At 26.3% G+C, this 19,482-nt stretch overlaps 1 protein-coding gene across 1 annotated transcript; it reads right to left on the bottom strand.

The window, feature by feature from the left end:
- Positions 1-5,447: 5,447 nt before the first annotated feature.
- On the bottom strand, positions 5,448-8,194 carry LOC101493300 (protein indeterminate-domain 12). Its single transcript, XM_004495107.4, has 3 exons — positions 7,938-8,194; positions 7,432-7,831; positions 5,448-6,218 (listed from the first exon to the last, which is right to left on the bottom strand). The coding sequence occupies exons 1-3, from the start codon at positions 8,086-8,088 to the stop codon at positions 5,699-5,701; spliced, it is 1,071 nt and encodes a 356-aa protein (XP_004495164.1). The 5' UTR covers positions 8,089-8,194; the 3' UTR covers positions 5,448-5,698.
- Positions 8,195-19,482: the final 11,288 nt, after the last annotated feature.

A 19,482-nucleotide genomic window follows, 5' to 3' on the forward strand; every position in this document is an offset into this window, starting at 1 on the left:
CGAACCGACATCAATTAGGCCACCGTCTCAGACATAAAGACGGACAAAATTGTTAAATTATGCTTTCAAAGAGTGTTGTCGATGATTGATAGAGTTTCGAGTGATTTTTAAGTACTGGTCCAGGGTGAATCACCTATCAAAGAGATCTACCTTATAATTTGTCTAGTTTCACAATACCAAAACACTGTTTCTCTGTGTAATTTAACATTTAGCCTTGAGTAAGGAACTATTATTTGCATGATAGAATAGAAGGCTTGGTCTTGAAGTGAAGAAACAAGAACCATATCAGAGAGCTGCTTAAGATAAGCCGTGTTAGAGGAATTATTGGTAGTAATATCAGTCTCCCCCCATGGCGTGCAAATTTGATGGTACCGTGGCTACTTTTATCTTTTTTAGATATATATTAATATTTGTTGTCACTTCCTTAATATCTGCATTCTGCAGCTTTATTCTTTTCTCATTGTATATATAGATATGTTGTACTTGAAATCCCGGTTGACTTTTGTAACATTGTCCTTGAATCTTAGATGTGAGAGAACTTTGGCAGCTTAAAACAGAACGATGGTAAGTGGTGTCTGCATAATTAAAACCTTCAAGATTCTACTTTATTTATCACCAAATGTGTTAGAAATTTAATTTAGGAGTATACCTTATAAAGATTAATTTTCGAGTGGGTAGACAGAGAATATCACCGTCCATGATTCCTAAGAGTATCAACGTCCTATTTTTGGAGTGGACAGTATAGAGAGAATTTGCAGCGGAAGGAAAAAGTGTAGCAATAGCAAGGAAAAGAAAGTTTAGGTAATTATTAGCATTGGAGATGAGATTCCCTAGTGGAAGATGACATATACAAATGTTGACAGGGAGAGAGAGAATAGAAGAGGCTTTTAGTTTGTCTCCTTTTGCAGCATAGGGATATAAAAAGAGGCAGTCTCTTTGAGGAGGCAAATGGGATTGTATAACACTGCAACTTATATAAATATACTTTTTAAAAGCTTGGATATACCATAACACCCAAAACCTGGATATACCATAAAACCTGTCATTTCCTTCCTTTAGTTAATCCCCATGCTCTTTTCCTTCTACCGAGTTTAGTGACAACAAACTTTCTTCATTCCTTTTGTTAGCTTATATGCTGTGAGCTTGGAAGCGCTGTTTTTAATGCAAACCTTATTCATTTTCAACAATTAAATATACTGTTTCGTTGGATTTTATACACTTTCAGCTGACTTCGTATGCGTTCTATTTTTAGGAGCTTTTCAATGGTTACACACACACTTAAAACTTTACTTGATCTTCTGCATTTAACAATAACTACGTTATTAATTTTTTTTTAAAAAATGACTAAGTTATTAGTTTAAGCGTATCAATTGATTAACAAATATCCAATATCTGAATAATTGAACTGAATTAGCTAAGGTGACTGCCAAAGCACAAATAGCACATGATGAGAATTCTTTGGAAAATTATGAACAAAAATTAGGAGAATTTATGTCTATCTATTATGTTTGCTTGTGCTTAGCAATATATTGTTGTTAATAGTTGAGAATAAATAGACATTTCAGTTTTTGAAATTGTAAAGGCCGGTAAATTTAGTCCCTCAAATTTACAAAATAACAATTTAATACAAGTTGAAAAACATAATCACTTAGTCCATTTTTCAAAATTTGCATCATAATTTTAGATGGTCTACGCTTGTTTTGATGCAACAAAAGACTTCTTTAGTTATAATATGTATATCATTTATTTGTTTGGTTATTCTATGTATATATGTTATTAATTTTGATGGATATTTACTAAATAAATAATTTAATAAAGACTAAAATGATTGATATTCTTTATCGTAAATTTTGTAAATTTGAGAGATTAAATGTTTCAATAACTAAAATGACTATTCAAGCAAAATAGACAAATCGGTGATTCGTGTAAAGCATTATAGTAAGTAGTTTAGACTTTCATATTGTATGCATTGACTTTAACCATAATGTTTATTGCATTTGGGGACACCAACCAAAGGCTAAAATTTGTGGGGGAAGAAGGACCAGGGCGTGGGGGGTGGCAGTGGCACAAAATTTGATAAAGGATTCACACAAAAGAAGACTGAGAATTATAATTCGAACATTTTTTCCTTAACCGTTGACATGTTTTTTTTTTTAAAACCTTATCCTTAGTTTTATTTTCATTTCTTCTTTACTCTTTTTCCTTTTAATTGATTACCATCCTGTGTCCCGGACCACTATGACACTCCGCACAAGTATACACAAAACATTTTAATCTCATTTTACCTTTTCATCACGCTTATAAGACTGTGGTTTTCGTACCCTTGCTTTGCTTATCTTTAGGAAAGGTTCAATTTCTTTAACACTATCCATTTTTTTCCATTATAATCCTTCAAAAGAAAAAGTGGCAAGGAAAAGAATTTCTTGGAAATAGGCAATAAATGTGGCCAACTCTAGTATTCCCTAAGTTGCTAAACCGTAGTTGGTTTAGCCGTTTAGGAGTTTTCAGTCTTGGTTCGAAATGGAATGAAGCAAAATAGGTTTTGCTATTAAAACACTCATGCATGTAATTGGAAATGAGTTCTTTTTCACTTGTATGCTCGTTTGATTGGTTGCATAGTTTTCCACTTTATAACTCGTAGGTTATGTTAAGGGAACCCACATAGACTCTCTTATGATTTTTAATAATAATAATAATATTATGTGGGAATGGTAATTAAAATTACTCGATGACTATTATGATTTTATATTTAGTTAATTCATTAATACAAAATGATGAATAAGTTGATCGCTATTAGATTTGTTACGTAAATATAAATGATGAGTGATTTAAATTGGTACTTCTTAATACCATATTAAATTTTAACATCTGACATAATTCATTCATTAAATTTGACACGTGAAGTGAATAATATATATTTCTTTATAAACTATGGATCCATTAGTTATCGTTTTTTTTTTAAATTAAAGTATTTTATCTTTTTGTTATATTTAAAAAAAAAATAAAACTTTAAATGAAAAATTAGTTTGTATAATTAATTATTATTTTTTTAAGTATTTCATCTTTTTGCTATAATTTTTTTAAATAATGAAACATATATATATATATATATATATATATATATATATATATAAATTATTAAATATTAAATATTAAAATTGTTTTTTTAATCTACAACAAATAAATCCAAAATATTTTCTACTATTTTGAACAAATTCTCATTAAAATTATTTTTAAAATATAAAATTAAAATCACTTTTCTTTTAATTTATAAGAAATGGTCTATATATAGATCTTATTTTTACTCAAAGTATAACTTGAATTTTTTCCAATTCTAAAGTCACGGGATGTGATTTGCAATTTATCAAAAGTGAGTAAATGAGCTGTTTCGGTTTGGTAAATTTAACTTGGCCTAGTTGACTTTTTGTGGAGCCAAGTTTGCCATGGAGACAAAACTAGGAATATGATGGCATTTGGCATTTAGCTGCTAAATCCAAATTTGTGCAACTTCATAAGCACAAGCTGGACAATATACTAATATCACTCCTTCGCTATCCAGATAGAGACTAGCTTCAACTAAATTATATTGTTCTAAAATCATAATTTCACTAGCACCCAGATTTTATTTACCAATTGTAAAGGGGATTTTATATCTTCCCTCAAGATATGGTCTTATTTGATTTTATATATATAAATTTGTTTAATGAAACATATATATATATATATATATATATATATATATATATATAAATTATTAAATATTAAATATTAAAATTGTTTTTTTAATCTACAACAAATAAATCCAAAATATTTTCTACTATTTTGAACAAATTCTCATTAAAATTATTTTTAAAATATAAAATTAAAATCACTTTTCTTTTAATTTATAAGAAATGGTCTATATATAGATCTTATTTTTACTCAAAGTATAACTTGAATTTTTTCCAATTCTAAAGTCACGGGATGTGATTTGCAATTTATCAAAAGTGAGTAAATGAGCTGTTTCGGTTTGGTAAATTTAACTTGGCCTAGTTGACTTTTTGTGGAGCCAAGTTTGCCATGGAGACAAAACTAGGAATATGATGGCATTTGGCATTTAGCTGCTAAATCCAAATTTGTGCAACTTCATAAGCACAAGCTGGACAATATACTAATATCACTCCTTCGCTATCCAGATAGAGACTAGCTTCAACTAAATTATATTGTTCTAAAATCATAATTTCACTAGCACCCAGATTTTATTTACCAATTGTAAAGGGGATTTTATATCTTCCCTCAAGATATGGTCTTATTTGATTTTATATATATAAATTTGTTTTGAGAGGATCCAAATTTAAATTATGGTTGAGATGATTATTGACTAAATTTTATTTATTCTATAGTCCAACTTTGAATTATCAATTAACTTTATGTTATAAACAAGATGTTTAACACCCAAAAGAATTACATATATGAAAAATAGACAAGAACCTTGTCAAGATTTTCTACAGAACTATTTGACATGTTATTAGTTTGTAACATTACTCCTATTCTTCCTTTTATTTTTACCGTAGTGTGGCTTGGGAGCAAGGGTACTTAACTAGTTTCAAAACGTGCATGGTTGTGAGAATTATGTCTGAATTAATATGTAAATTACCATTCAAAATTATAAATATTTATTTAATTAATTTTATAACTTTATAAATTAATAAATATATATAATTGAAATTGTTACATAACAATTAAAATGGTCAATGATAAATTTATGTTGTTAGAATTTATGATGTAATATATTAATAAATAGATATACGATATATCGATCTCACATCAATGTATATGAGATTTATAAGAGGAAACTTTTAACTATTAGGTTATGAGATATGACCTATAGCTTATAGTGGATATTAAATATATGAATTTAACGCATCAAAATAATTTTATATTAATATGATATTATGAGATTTAATAGAAAATTATATATTTAAAAATAAAAAATAATACATTGTATTAAAGAATTAATTAAAAATAGTGCAGTGATTTAAATCTTAGAATGGAATAGAAAATACAAAACGAACCAATTTTTGGTAGTGAAAAAAATAATATAAAAAAAAGTGTGGAGACAAAGATAGGACATAGGTAGTCATCATAAAAACAGAAGGGCCAATGATTATAATTTGCATGTGACATTTTCTCTGTTTGCACACTGACAACACCATCCATCCATTCTTCACTCTTCTCATCTCAACTCCATCACATACGGAGTCACTCACTCTCTGCCATCAGATATTCCACACCATCTATACTTGGTTCGGTATAAAATATAATTAGAAAAAGTTAATTAAAAAATAGATATATTTAATTTTATATTTTATATTCAAAGCCAATATATTGTTAGTATTAAACAAAGAGTTTAAAGTGTAGTAATAGGAAACATCAAATAGACAACAAATACAATAAGAAGAAAGGAATTAATGTGAAAATTAAATAGAATGATACATAAACACTTATAATTTTCATACATCCATTTAACCACTCATATTCTTACGTGTCTTTTCTTATCACATCATCAACATATTACATCATCATTTCTATTGAAACAGTTGATGGGGTGGATGTAGAAATTATTTTTCAACTAAAAATTTGATCCACAAGAAACTGAAATGAAAATGGTACAAAATTAAAAATACAAATAAGGCAAAAGTTGAATTGGAGTGGTGATCTAACAATTCCACGACTCGGGAAACAGCATGTTTGGTTGGTCTACACCAGCCGTGAATGTTAGCATATCCTTGAGATGAATGCTAACGTCAACGGAAGGAGCATTTTGTCCTCCTCCGTTGGTTAGGCCAAGAAAGTCTCTGGTGAGGCCTCTCATGTTGTTAACGTAATGATGACGTACCACTGAGTCAAGCTGAGTCACCGTGATTGGGGCTGACCCAACTGTTGCTGCTTTCTGGAGAAGTGCAGTTGCTGAGGTTATGATGTTGTTGTGAATGTTTTGAGTTTCATGTTTGATGTTGTGGTGGAGAGAAGCATTGAGGGTGTTAGGGTTAGGGTTAGGGTTAAGATTTTGTTGAGGTGGTGGTGGGACCCATGTGAGATTGTTTTGGAAGTTTTGTTGGGTTGGGAAGAGGAATAGAGATTGTGTATTGTTGTTAATTAATTGGTTTGCTGTCATTCTTGCACTTTCTTCAGCTAATGCATCACAAAATGCTCTGTGAGTTATGAAGCTGTCCTTCCTGTATGTAAATCATATATTTTATTTTGAATGATGCATGGATATACACAAACACAATTAAGGAGAGTTGTGAAATTCTTGTAGAATGTGCCAAATTGACAAAAAGGTGCATAAATTGATTTGGACCAAACGGCACATGAATTATGTTTACAGGGTCAAATGAATACTATGATGTTGATAGCCTTTTACTTTATGCATGCAAAAACGAGTAATTAATTAAAAAATAATTAATTATTATTAGTAGTGTTGTTATTATGATGGTGGAAGTCTTGGGAAACTAGAACTCATGCACGACACAAGAAAGATAAGCAAATGAGATGATTAAATTGAATTAAGAAGAAAGCAACTTAAGCATATCAGATTTCTTGCAGATTTATCAGATTTTCACAATGATGAAAAAGTTCAGAATTATTTTCAATAAAAATTGAAAATTGGAGAGAAAGTAAGAAATCATCACAAATTTTCTAACTATATTGATTATACTTCTTTTTACTTTTTCAGTAGACAAAAATAGATTTTCATCATTTTCTTAGAGACTGCACCCACTCCAAATGCACATTTGTGTATAGAGAGAGAGACTACAAAGTCTAGCAAACAATTGAGCACCCTGACACATTTTTGGAATTTTTTTATTTTATTTTTTGTAGCCTAAAAAACCCTTTTTTTGAACATAATGTTGTAAAAATAGTATACATCATGCTGTTCATGCTGACATGCATGTGCATGCATCATGATGTTAAAAAAAACAAACAAAAATGCTATTGAGTCACAGGTAATTTAATAGTAAGGTAAAAACAAAATGTTTGTGGATTATGTTTTTTTGCTGTTGTTGCCGCACATTCACATAAAACAGCTAAAGTTAATTTCTCCCTCTCTATCTTATATATAATTAATTAGCTGTATCCAATTTCATGCAACCTTCTATAAGACAAATTCAAGGACAAGAACATCTAGCATACCATAAAATAAAATTTTTATTTATTCAAATATCTTCATTTATTAATTAAAGTGAGTGAATGCCAAATAATTTAAAATAGAGAAAAATTATAAATAAAATACTTATTTTTCACATAACACGAGACTATATTATAAGACTTAATTAATTCAATCTATATGGTAAGTGACAATGAATACTTCATACTAACATTAATATTGGTGTAAAATAAAAACATGTATGATGAAAATCAGTATGAATTGAAAGATAGAAAAGTTACCTGGAAAATAGAGTACCACAATCACATTTGTATTCTCTAGTACCACATGTTTTAGAGTGAGCTTTCCAATCAGACTGAACAGCATAGATCTTTGAGCACTTATCACATTTCCACTTTTTCTCACCATGTTTTCTACTAAAGTGTTTCTTAATTCCTGTAAGATCTCCAAGAGCTCTTAAAGGGTTGTGATGAACACATGAAGGCTCTGGACAAACATAAGCTCTCTTTTTAATCACTTCTTTGTTGTTCCTCTGCTTCAACTTCCATGGTAAGTTATGTCCTCTCCTATGAAGTTGAAGGTTTTGATCTCTTTGAAAACCCTTGTTGCAGATCTCACACACAAATCTATTCGTAGCTAATAGAGTCTTTGGTGATAAAGCTATCACTTCAGCATCAGGGTCTCAAAATCCAATTAATTATAAATTAGCATAAACTAAACAATTGTACTGGAAATTAAACTATATAATAATAATATTTCAAACAATAATTAATTGTTATATAGTTACCTGGATTTCCAGGGAGGTTTCTTTTTTTCTTGGTTTTCTGAGGCTGTTGTGAGGAATTAATGGTTGAGACAACATGATTGGATCTATTAAGCTGTGTAGAAGAAGAGTCTTCAGATAAAGAAGTGGAATTGGATATAATTGAAGGGAACATATTTGGCTTAGAAGAAATTAAAAGACTAGAAGAGATAAGAGAGAAAAGCTATAGCTAGCAAAGATACGATATTCTTCTATAGTCTCTTTCTTTTGTTTGTTTCAAATCATAGCTATATATGTGTATTTATTATTACTCCTCATACCTATTTTTTAGAGCCAAAAAATATATAATATAAAATATTCCTGTATAGCCCTTCGACTTGGCCACACACAAACAAGTTATAATAATTAAACAGAACCTGCTATAGTGAAACAGGTGGCAGTGACATGTAAGTAGATAGAGAAAGGCATCATTCACGTTCAGGTAAAAAGAATATAACAAAATGTCACTACTATGTTTCTGGATAATTTATTAATTAATAAGAATTAATCACATAAATAAATTTGTAAATTATATTCATAGTTTAATATCTTTTTCACTTATAAATTTTTTTATATATTCAATTTTTATTGATTGATAGTTAAATTATCTATAAATTTTTAAAGTTAATTTAGAAAAAATTATATACAAAAATTATAAATGAATTATTATTTTTGAATAAACCATTATTTTGCATCTAAAATGATAAGGGTATGTGATTTTGGTTAAAAATATAAAACCACAAGAAATGTGTGTTTAGAGTTTTGTGTAATGTGATATCAATATGAATAAGTTGTTGAATTATTTAATGTGACACGTCAATTTTTTTAATATAATTATTTAGTAGAGATGACATTTGAACTAACGATAGACAATTAAAAAATTATATAATATAATATTTGTAAATTTTAAATTTTAAATTACAAAATACTTACAATTTTAGTTTTCAAATTATGGTTTACTTTATTTTTTTTAAATTTGAAAAAAAGATATTAATTATAATAACATTAATAATTATTTTACAATTATTTTTAAATAAAATTAAACTCTATTTTAAAAATGACACCTCGTAGACAAATAAATGTGAAGAGAGGAGAATGATGGATTATTGTTCAAGTCTCTATCTAGCTGGACCATATGGATTGCTTATCTAACTATTTCAGATGCCCTTCCAAAATGTCTCTCTCGTATATCTATGTAGAATCCATATTCAAGGTGAATTATTCACCATGCAATAAAATTAGAAGATATTAATTTCCACAAAACAATATCAGTAACGAATTTTTATTAGTATATCTATTTGATTGTTAAAATAGAAATGAAGAGTATTTTTAATAGGGTAGAAAAGACAAGGTAATGATGAAAGAAGAAAGTTGTAGCAAATTAATAGAAATTGAGTGAAATTAAAAAGCTCAAAAATACATGAGAGAGAAAAATAGCGGTGGTGGACGGTGGAAGTGATAGAAAAGACTAAGAATTAAGTATCTAATTCTAATTAACACACTTATAAAACCATTTTTCTTCACTTTTATAGTTTTATTTTTTAATAAAAATAAGTTAATTTCTATTTGAGTAATAATTTTTTTATAATAACTATGATATTGGTGTAAGGTACCAGTCTCTTTTACATATTTTTAAATTTTATAGAAAATACGAACTTTAAACTTGAGATCTAATTTATTTGAAAGATCTAAGCTTAATTGTTTTTTTTTTTAGTAACATGTTGGAGTACTTTATTGTAATCCAAATTGCTTATAAAAAAACACTCAAATATAAAGGTCTCACATTGAATTTAAAAGAGAGGCATTGCTCATCAACCAGCTTAAGAGAGTTGAAAAAATTATAGAAGGAGGATAAGCTATAGAAAGGTTGTGAAGGAAAAATCGGTAGAGAAAACCCTCCACAACTAACATAATTGATTCACACTATATTAGGTATATATAATAGTATGTTTGGATTCAGATTGCAATCTATTTTCTCACACCATAATAAAAAATTGACTACGATTTTTAAAAGTTAAGAACGGAGAGTTTAGCCAACTCATGTCTTTGTCGTATTTTTATAAATTTATTTTAAATGTAAAATTGTATTTTTTTTCAATACAACCTCGTTACAACATTATTGAGCTTGATGCATAACTTTTTGTGGTGTATTAAATGTATAAACTTTTATATTATATTAATTTTTTTTATTGAAACATAATTATTTCTTATAAGTTGGGCCGATAAAATAAAATATATCACTCTTTTAAAATTCATTTCATGTCTTAGTTTTTCCAATGTGACACATAGTTTTTTCTTAAAATATTTAAAGCAAACTCCATTTTTTTTACACTGTTTTTACAATTTATTTTAAAAATAATATCTTCTTTTTAAAAAGAATAATAATCACTTTAAAATTTTCCTGTTTATTTATTTGTTACAACTTAAAAAAAAAATGAACACATACATCTAGAAAAAATTATATATAAAAAAAATACATGTATCTAAATAATTCAATACAGAAAATAATTTGTCATAAAAATTAAAATATTTTGGTCTTGCATCTTTTCGATGATAGATACAATAATTCACAAGTCATGAATATAGCATGTTCTCTCGATCATGTACATATATACTTTCCTCCATCTTATTATTTGGTTCGTGGAATATAATATCTCATAATTGTTTTTCATTATATTCTTGAAGATTTTCTGCCACTCTATCAGTCTATCTTTCAGCGTTATTATTCTCTCTTATATAAACAACCTAGTTTGTAGAGAAAGTGCTCAACCAAACCCCACTCACGAGAATTTGCAAAGTTTTCTTCTTTTTCCTCTTTTTTTACTCTTTATTCCAAATCCAAAATTTAAAGCTATATTGATAGGTACCACATAATGTCCATTTTAGCCATCCCATTTTAAAAATTAGATAATTTTGTTGTTTAAATTTGCATTGACTTAAAGGTCAAAATTGTCTTTATGAGTATGAACATTTTCATTGGTTTACTTTAGGGGTCATGCGTGGGCTACTATAGTGTAGAAGCAGCCATGCAAACCATTCCATAATCCTTTTAGGAGAAATCTACCACCAAGGCACCCACCCTATACATTTACCTCTTATCTTCTAAAATGCATAAAAATTCTATTTTACTTTTACTACTTAATAGTTAAAAAAAATTAAAATTATTAATATTTAGACAATTTTAAATTTTCGATTTTGTTAAAGAATTTTAAAAAATTGCACTTCAAAAATTTAATGTTCATCCACATTTTCAAAATTTGTAAGTTAAAAAAATTGCATTTTAAAAGTTCTATGTTTATCTAAAGTTTAAAAAAAAATTACATTTTGAAAGTTTTACGTTCATAAAAAAATTTCTAACTTTTTTAAACTTTTGAAAAGAAAATTATATTTAAAAAGTTTCACATTCACCTGTATTTTTTTTAAAAATTCAAATTTTTTTAAAAAAATTACATTTTAGAAATTTTACATTCATCCAAAATTTCAGAAAATTTAAAAAACAAATACATTTTATAAGTTTCATACTAATTCAATTTTTCAAAACTTTTTAAAAAATTTAACTATTAAGTAATAGAGAATAAAAAAAAGTAAAATAGTATGTAATTTCATTTGTTTGAAATAGTATGTAATCCTTATAACAAAAAAAAGTCCTTATATATATTATTTTTTTAAAATATGATTTGGAGAATATTGGGTGTGAATGCGAAACAAAACCTTCAATCTATACATTTTTGTTATAAAACTGAGTTGTTATTATTTATTTGTTTTATTTTTTTTTGAATTAAAGTTGTTCCTGTTTTTTAAATTGTCTGAAATGATTTACTTAATTATTTTTTATTTATTAACTTTGTTTTCTTAAATGAAATATTAGTTCATACAGTTGCATGCTGAGATTATATTTTATAAATAAATAAGTTTATTATGAGATATTATGATTTTAAATGGTTTATTTGTTCCTTATTCAAATAATTGATATCCCACTAATTTAGAATAGTTGGCTAAGAAGTGAACTATTTATTTATCAAAGAATAAATTAATATTTTAATGATTTTGTTAATAGTATTCAAATTATCACTTTTTTCTAGAATTAGTTATTTTTAGGAACTTGATTATCTCCTTTTGACAATAGTTGATCTAACTTTTCATAATTGTTCAAGTAAGAATTAAGATGTTTTATTTATTTATTTAAAAGTCTTTTATTTTTTCATAAACTAAATTGAGTTTGAATTAATCTAGTTTTAGTCCTTATAAAATTATTATTTTAGATTTCATTTATATAATTTTGATTCTTTTACTTTTGATCACTCGTGACATCTAATCATCTAAAAACAACAATGCGACATATTCTATCAGTATTTTTTCATAACATGACATCTGAATCATCATTTTTTTTTTAAATATTTAAATAGAAAGATTGATAATTATTAAATTAAATGAATTAAAAAATTTATGTAAAAATAAAAAAAATTACATCTTTCCTTTTCTGATTCCTTCTTCAAACCAAAAAATCCCTAATTCCTCTCACATATCTTTAAATCACTTTCTTCAAATACATCGTATATCAAAAAGTTTGTGTAACTTATTTTTTAATGTAAAAAATGCCAATGTCATAATTAGGTAGCACGTTGTTAATGGTATTTGATTGTCCATTTTTTATATAGATGAAATAGTAAAAAAAACTCGCACACATTTGCGATGTTCCAAGTTCAAGACAGTTGAATTATATTTACAAATGTTTCACTAAACTATTTATCCATCGGCAAAAAGAGCAACTTCATGCTAAAGTCATCTGACTCGAAAAACAACTTAATAGAAAACACAATCACAATTTAAAGATTCAACAACTAAAAAGAAAATTAAATGTCATAAAGTATATAGAATATGATAATGGATATTTTGATGTTCTAAATACAACAAATGCTCTAGAAATTTGTGGAGAGAAATTAAAAAATCTGAATTTGAAGATTGGGAAAATAATAAAAATGAGAAGCATATAAAAAAGATTGACTTCAATATACTACATCATCGTTTTTAAATGGTAAAATTACAAGGATAAAATGTAAAAAAAATAAATTATACAGAAATTAAAATTAGATTGATATATTGTTGCAGAGACGAAAATACTATTAACCGTTATTTAATTAAGTGTTCTATAATATATACATCTAACGCAATCCCTAGAATCTTGTTTCTCCTTGAAAAGAAATTAAGAAAGAAAAGGATCCAGTTGTATTTGAAAAGTAAAACAACACGAATTCCTAGATGAACGCACACTTGATAATATATATGGACATGCATGCCATATGGGTATGTAGTAATTAACATAACATGTATTAAAAAGTGAAATTTTACTTTACGTGTACTGATGCACGCTTCCAAATAATATGACATTTTTAGACGATAACGAGAGCATATATATATATGAATCTTAACACCCGCGGATCAATTGATTTTGATTAATAGTAGATACTCTTGTATAACAATCTCATAATAGTGTTTAATTTTGGTTTTCTAGTTTTATGTATCCATTTTTGTTTTGTTGGTATTAGAGGTGCATTTGATTAAGATTTGAAAAAATTCTAAGAAATTATTTTATGATAGAAAAATTATAAAATATTCAATTAAAATTTTAATGTAATTAAAATAATTAAAATTATTTAGATTTTGATGCAAAGTATAGAAATTTAATAGTATTCAACCAATATTTCTTATAACTTATAAAAAGTAATGTAGTATTTACATTTTTTTTAAATTATAATTAATTGTTTGGTAAAATAGATTTTATATGATTTTGTAATAATTTTTTGTGAATTTTTAATAGAAAAATATTTTTCACCACCACAAGGATTCTCATTTCTTTCTCTATTCTCATTTCTCTCTCTTCATATACACCATTTCTCACTTCTTTATTTTATTCTCTCTCCATCTACATCATTTCTCACCTCTATTGATTATCTTCTCCTCCTCATCTTCTACCTCTATTTCTATCATCTTTTTATGTATCCTTTTATTATCTTCTTTTTTGTTCTTTTTATTACATACATATATATATATTCACCTTTTATTATTTTTAGAAAAATATGTAGTTATATCTATTTCTGTTAACATATATATCTAAATGATATTTTAAAAAATTACTATAAAGACAATATCAAAAAATTAAAAATAAATAAATTAGACAAACAAACTTATTTAATAGATAGTAAATTAGCTGTAATTTAGTAAAATAAAAAAAGTAAATTAGGTGTTATGTGTTAAGTAGCCTAAATAACACTTGTAGTCCATTAACTTAATTTTAGTTAACGTTTTAATCCTTTTTTTTTCTTTTGATTTTGTCTTTTATTTTAATTTTAAGTGACAATTTGATCTTTTATGTTTTAAAATGTCAATAATGTTATCATTTTTTTACAAAAATTTATCAAAATTTTCAAATAAACCCCATAAAATTAATTATATTCTTCAATATAATACAAATTTCATCAAATTCGTAACTCAAATATTCAAATAAACTCATATTTTCATTCTTTATTTGATGTTGTTAGAGATGAAAATATGAGTTTATTTAAAGATTTAAGTTACGAGTTTCATGAAACTTGCATTATATTGAGGATGATAATTAATTTTATGAAGTTTGTTTGAAATTTTTGATGAATTTTTTGAATTTTTGCAATAAAAAAACGATAATATTGTTGATATTTTAAAACATAAAAGATCAAATTGCTACTTAAAATTAAAAAAAAAAAAAAAAGATAAATGACTAAAACGTTAACTGAAAATAAGTTAAGGACCACCAGTGCTATTTAACCTTATATATAAGTATTAATGTGACTATTAATTTTGTAAAGTTTTTATTATGTGACTTTTGTTATATGTAATAAATAAATAAAATTAATGGATTGTGAACTTTATAAATGAAATCAATTTTAAATTTGTGTACTACTCTAATTTGAGCGTATGATATTACAATATACAAAGTAATATATATATATATATATATATATATATATATAGTAACTCTCAAAATAAAATGAGTTGGTAAATAATTTTTTGTGAATTTTTAATAGAAAAATATTTTTCACCACCACAAGGATTCTCATTTCTTTCTCTATTCTCATTTCTCTCTCTTCATATACACCATTTCTCACTTCTTTATTTTATTCTCTCTCCATCTACATCATTTCTCACCTCTATTGATTATCTTCTCCTCCTCATCTTCTACCTCTATTTCTATCATCTTTTTATGTATCCTTTTATTATCTTCTTTTTTGTTCTTTTTATTATATACATATATATATATATATAAATTTGGTTAAATCACAAATTTGATAATGTTCAAACATCATCCTGAAAAACTCTAAAGTCTTATCATGGAGTGGCAAAAAAAAAATAAAAAGATCTTAGAGAAGGATCAGATTAAGTAAAAAGATTCACGCCTTCATTCTGAAAGTAATACCATAACGTTATCCACAAGAACATAACGTTCTTGACAGTGAATATGTTTCATTTGATCAAAACTAATGTCGCCTATCACGATGATATGGTTGATGTACATCAATAACTTCTATATGAGTTTGAACCATTTGCTTCTGGAACTCCTACACTTACCCCACTACTAACATTTCCTCCAAAATATCTCCTCAAAACCAAATTATTGGAAGATACAATGGTCGAATAAGAACTTAATTGATATTACATAAATATAACAACAATATGGCTACTATTTCTCAAACATATTCAAAAATAAATCAATGAAATCAAAAGAGGACAATTTTGAATTAATATCATAATAGAGGAACTATCTCAACAATAAAAGCTAGATTGTCTCATTTCAACCATCAATCAAGATAAACGAATAAGCATGAAGATAAGCTCCAAAATATTTGAAGAGTTCTCGTCGTTGAACCTCAAGTGAGAAAGATCACTAAAGGAAGGACACTTAATCCCAACTCTTATGATAGTTGCATCATGATATGTATGAATATTATTTTGTAGTGATATTATCTGAATGATTGGATTCTCATAGGATTAAGAATGCATATTATTTTTTATGTAAGTACAACTTTAAAGTTTAATTGATTACATCACTATTTGTTTTTACTTGTACATGAATATGCCTAATTCCTATCCTAAATTCAATATGTTTTCACTGTTTATTCCTACAATTTTCATGATGGTGTAGACAAGTGTGCAAATCTAGCTTGATGTTCAAAATTATTGTTTTTGTTATAGAGACATTTAAAATAAATTAGTGTCTTTAATGATTAGACAAAGTGCTATAATTAATGGATTGTGAACTTTATAAATGAAATCAATTTTAAATTTGTGTACTACTCTAATTTGAGCGTATGATATTACAATATACAAAGTAATATATATATATATATATATATATATATATATAGTAACTCTCAAAATAAAATGAGTTGGTAATTTTCTCATTACATTCTTAAAAAGTTTAATTAAGATGATAAGGAGGATTAATATGATGAATTTTTAAGATATTACATATCATGATAATAAGTTGAGATGATTTTAAATACGTGAAATTAATTTTTTTAGGAATAATTTAAATTTTAACAGTTAAAAAAAGTCATTGAGAATATTATGTTAGAAAGTATGTTCTAATAATTTCTCTTAAAAATCCTTAAAATCTTTTTAAATTCTATAATTTCTTACGATAAAAATCCTTTAAAATCCAAAATGCAAATCTTAAAATCTTTTAAAAGCTTAAAAGTGTTAAAATTTTGCAAGTGTTTTAAAATCTACAAGACTTTTTTATTTTTATGTAAAAATTTTATTTTAAAATCCTAATTGAATCCACCTTTTGTTGTGTGTAGTTCTGAGATAAGTTCTGCATGCAGTAATGAGTAGAAAATACTACTTGATCAATATCTCCATGCGGGCCAGGTGAGACATTATTCACGGGTTCATCTATTACTAGATTCTCGCCTCGCACCATCATCATCGCTTATATGTCCGTACCCACACCATGCCTTCCAACAAATACTATATCTAATTTTTTATACTGTTCAATTTAATTAAATATTTCATTATATATATTATTATCTTAGAGTAAAATAAATAATATCTTCGTTGATAATAGATCAATAATTGATATCCTAAATGAATGTTAAAATATTAACCACCGATATATGTATCAATGATTTTAGTGGATTTCAATTCTCTCTAAAAAAAAGTAACTCAAATAACTATGGTGTATTTAACCACATATAACATTCAAGAGTTTAACAATTTTGACAATTAAGAACTCTAATATAATTTCAATACTTTATGACGGTGCCCAACCAAATATCATGTTTTTTATTAATCAATATTCTATCATTATTTTTTTTTTCTTCTTTTTCTTTTGAGTAAAATATTCTACCATTGATATATTGGTGTATAAATGTCAAATTTTTCAAGAATTTACTACCACGCACTCCTATTTAAACTTGTCACTCCTAATTTATATGAAAATATAATTTTGTTCTTTTAATTTGACAAATTTTTAGAATGTTCGAAAGTTTCTAAATGACAATTTTCAGAATTTTCAAAATAGTAAAATTTCGAACTTTTCATACTTGGAAACTTCTGAAACTTTCAAGATTTAGAAACTTTCGAAACCTTTTAGATTTGAAAACTTTCGAAACTTTTCAAATTTTCAAAATGTAATCTTTATTTCGAAAATTTGAAACTTCCAAAAAGTTTCAAAAATATTAAAATTTTCTATTTTGAAAGTTTTGAATAATTTAAAAGTTTCGAATAATTTAAAAGTTTCAAAAATTCTAAAAATTGTCATTTCGAAACTTTCGAATATTTTGAAATTTTACAAAGTTAAAAGAGCAAAATTGTATTTTTATATGGATTGAGAGTAGAGTGCATGGTAGAAAATTCATTTTTCAATTATACTTTGTACAAAGCCGACCTAAGTTGGTAAAAAAAAAAGGGCTTTAGGCCTCCAAAATAAAATTATTTTTTCATATAAGTGTAGGCCTCAAATTTCTTTTAAGTTACAACAAATAAAAGGTATCCCAAGTGTTAAAAAGATATCACAATTGATAATTTAATTAAAATAGTTCACATCTTAAAAAATAAAAATAAAAAGGTAAAATTTAAATAATATGATATTATTTTATTTTATTAGTATTAAAAAGGCTTTTATATTTTTATTTAAGAATTCACTTTAGGCCTTAAGTGTTGGATCAGCTCTGATTTTTTTAGTATTAATACATAAAATAAATTTCTATGTTCCGATGGTGTATTTTTTTTTACACATGCATCCCATGAATACACCATTATTTAGATAAAACATACTAAATATAAAATATATTTACATATTCTAATAAAATCATTCTTTATTTACTTATCATTGCGCCAGTGACACAACTTATATCTTTGTCTATGTGAATGACATTATTCTTGTTGTGTCTTTAGATACTCTTCGTCAATTTATCATACTCTTCATCAATTCATCATGTCTAAACTGGGTTGTGAATTTGCTACGAAGGATTTGGGTCCCCTGATCATGAGTTATTTTTTGGGTATATCTGTCACACGACATTCAAATAGTCCTTTTATTTCACAAAAGAAATATGTCGAAGAAATCATTGAGCGGGCAGATATGAATCATGTTGGCTTAGGAACTTACTTTTGGAGATTCATTGTCCTATCACGAAGGCCATGTCGGTTTATTGAGATAGCGTAAGCGCGATGTATCTTTCCGGCAATCCAGTTCAACATTAACGCAATAAGCATATTGAGATTGATATACATTTTGTACAGGAAAAAGTTGCTCGTGGCCAAGTACGAGTGCTACATGTTCCTTCCCATTATCAAATTGCCGACATCTTCACAAAAGAACTTTCGCTGCAACTCTGATGATTTTCGAATAGTTTCAACATTCCCGTTTGGACTACGGCCGTATTATTAATATGTAAATAGCTTTTATATTTATTATGCTTTTATTTTGCAATCATGACAACATAATTCTAGGGGTCGGTTACAAATATGATTAGCCAAACTGTTGTATTTATATTTTAAGCAACGTTTCTGTAGTTGATTGATTTTTCGGTTTAGAATTCTAAAATCTAAACAATTAATTTATGTGTAATTAGTTCATATAAAATATGTGAAAACTAGAGAAGAAAAATTGAAACCAGATAAGAAATGCCAAATACACCAACGTGGAGAATAGAGCTTGAGCAACTAGCTTGAGTTTAGTATCTTTTTCAACACTTGTATCGGTCATATTGGTTGAATTATCATATAGGGACTGCTTGTGCTTTCATACAATTTGGCATATACCTTTAGTTTGAAGTTAGAGCTCTCAATTAACCCTCAAGTCTAAAGTCTCCCTCAAAAAATTCTCTATTAAATCCCTAATATTAAACTTTATGGTGAAATAACTTTTTTAATATTTTATTAATCGAGATTTTTTTTTTGAAAATTTTTCAAAATTCATTTCTCAAATATCGAAAAAATTTCTCAAAAAAATCTAAAACATTTATTTTCTCAAAAAAAATTTTAAAAAATG

Source organism: Cicer arietinum, chromosome 4 (assembly GCF_000331145.2).
Source record: "Cicer arietinum cultivar CDC Frontier isolate Library 1 chromosome 4, Cicar.CDCFrontier_v2.0, whole genome shotgun sequence".
NCBI lineage: Eukaryota > Viridiplantae > Streptophyta > Magnoliopsida > Fabales > Fabaceae > Cicer > Cicer arietinum.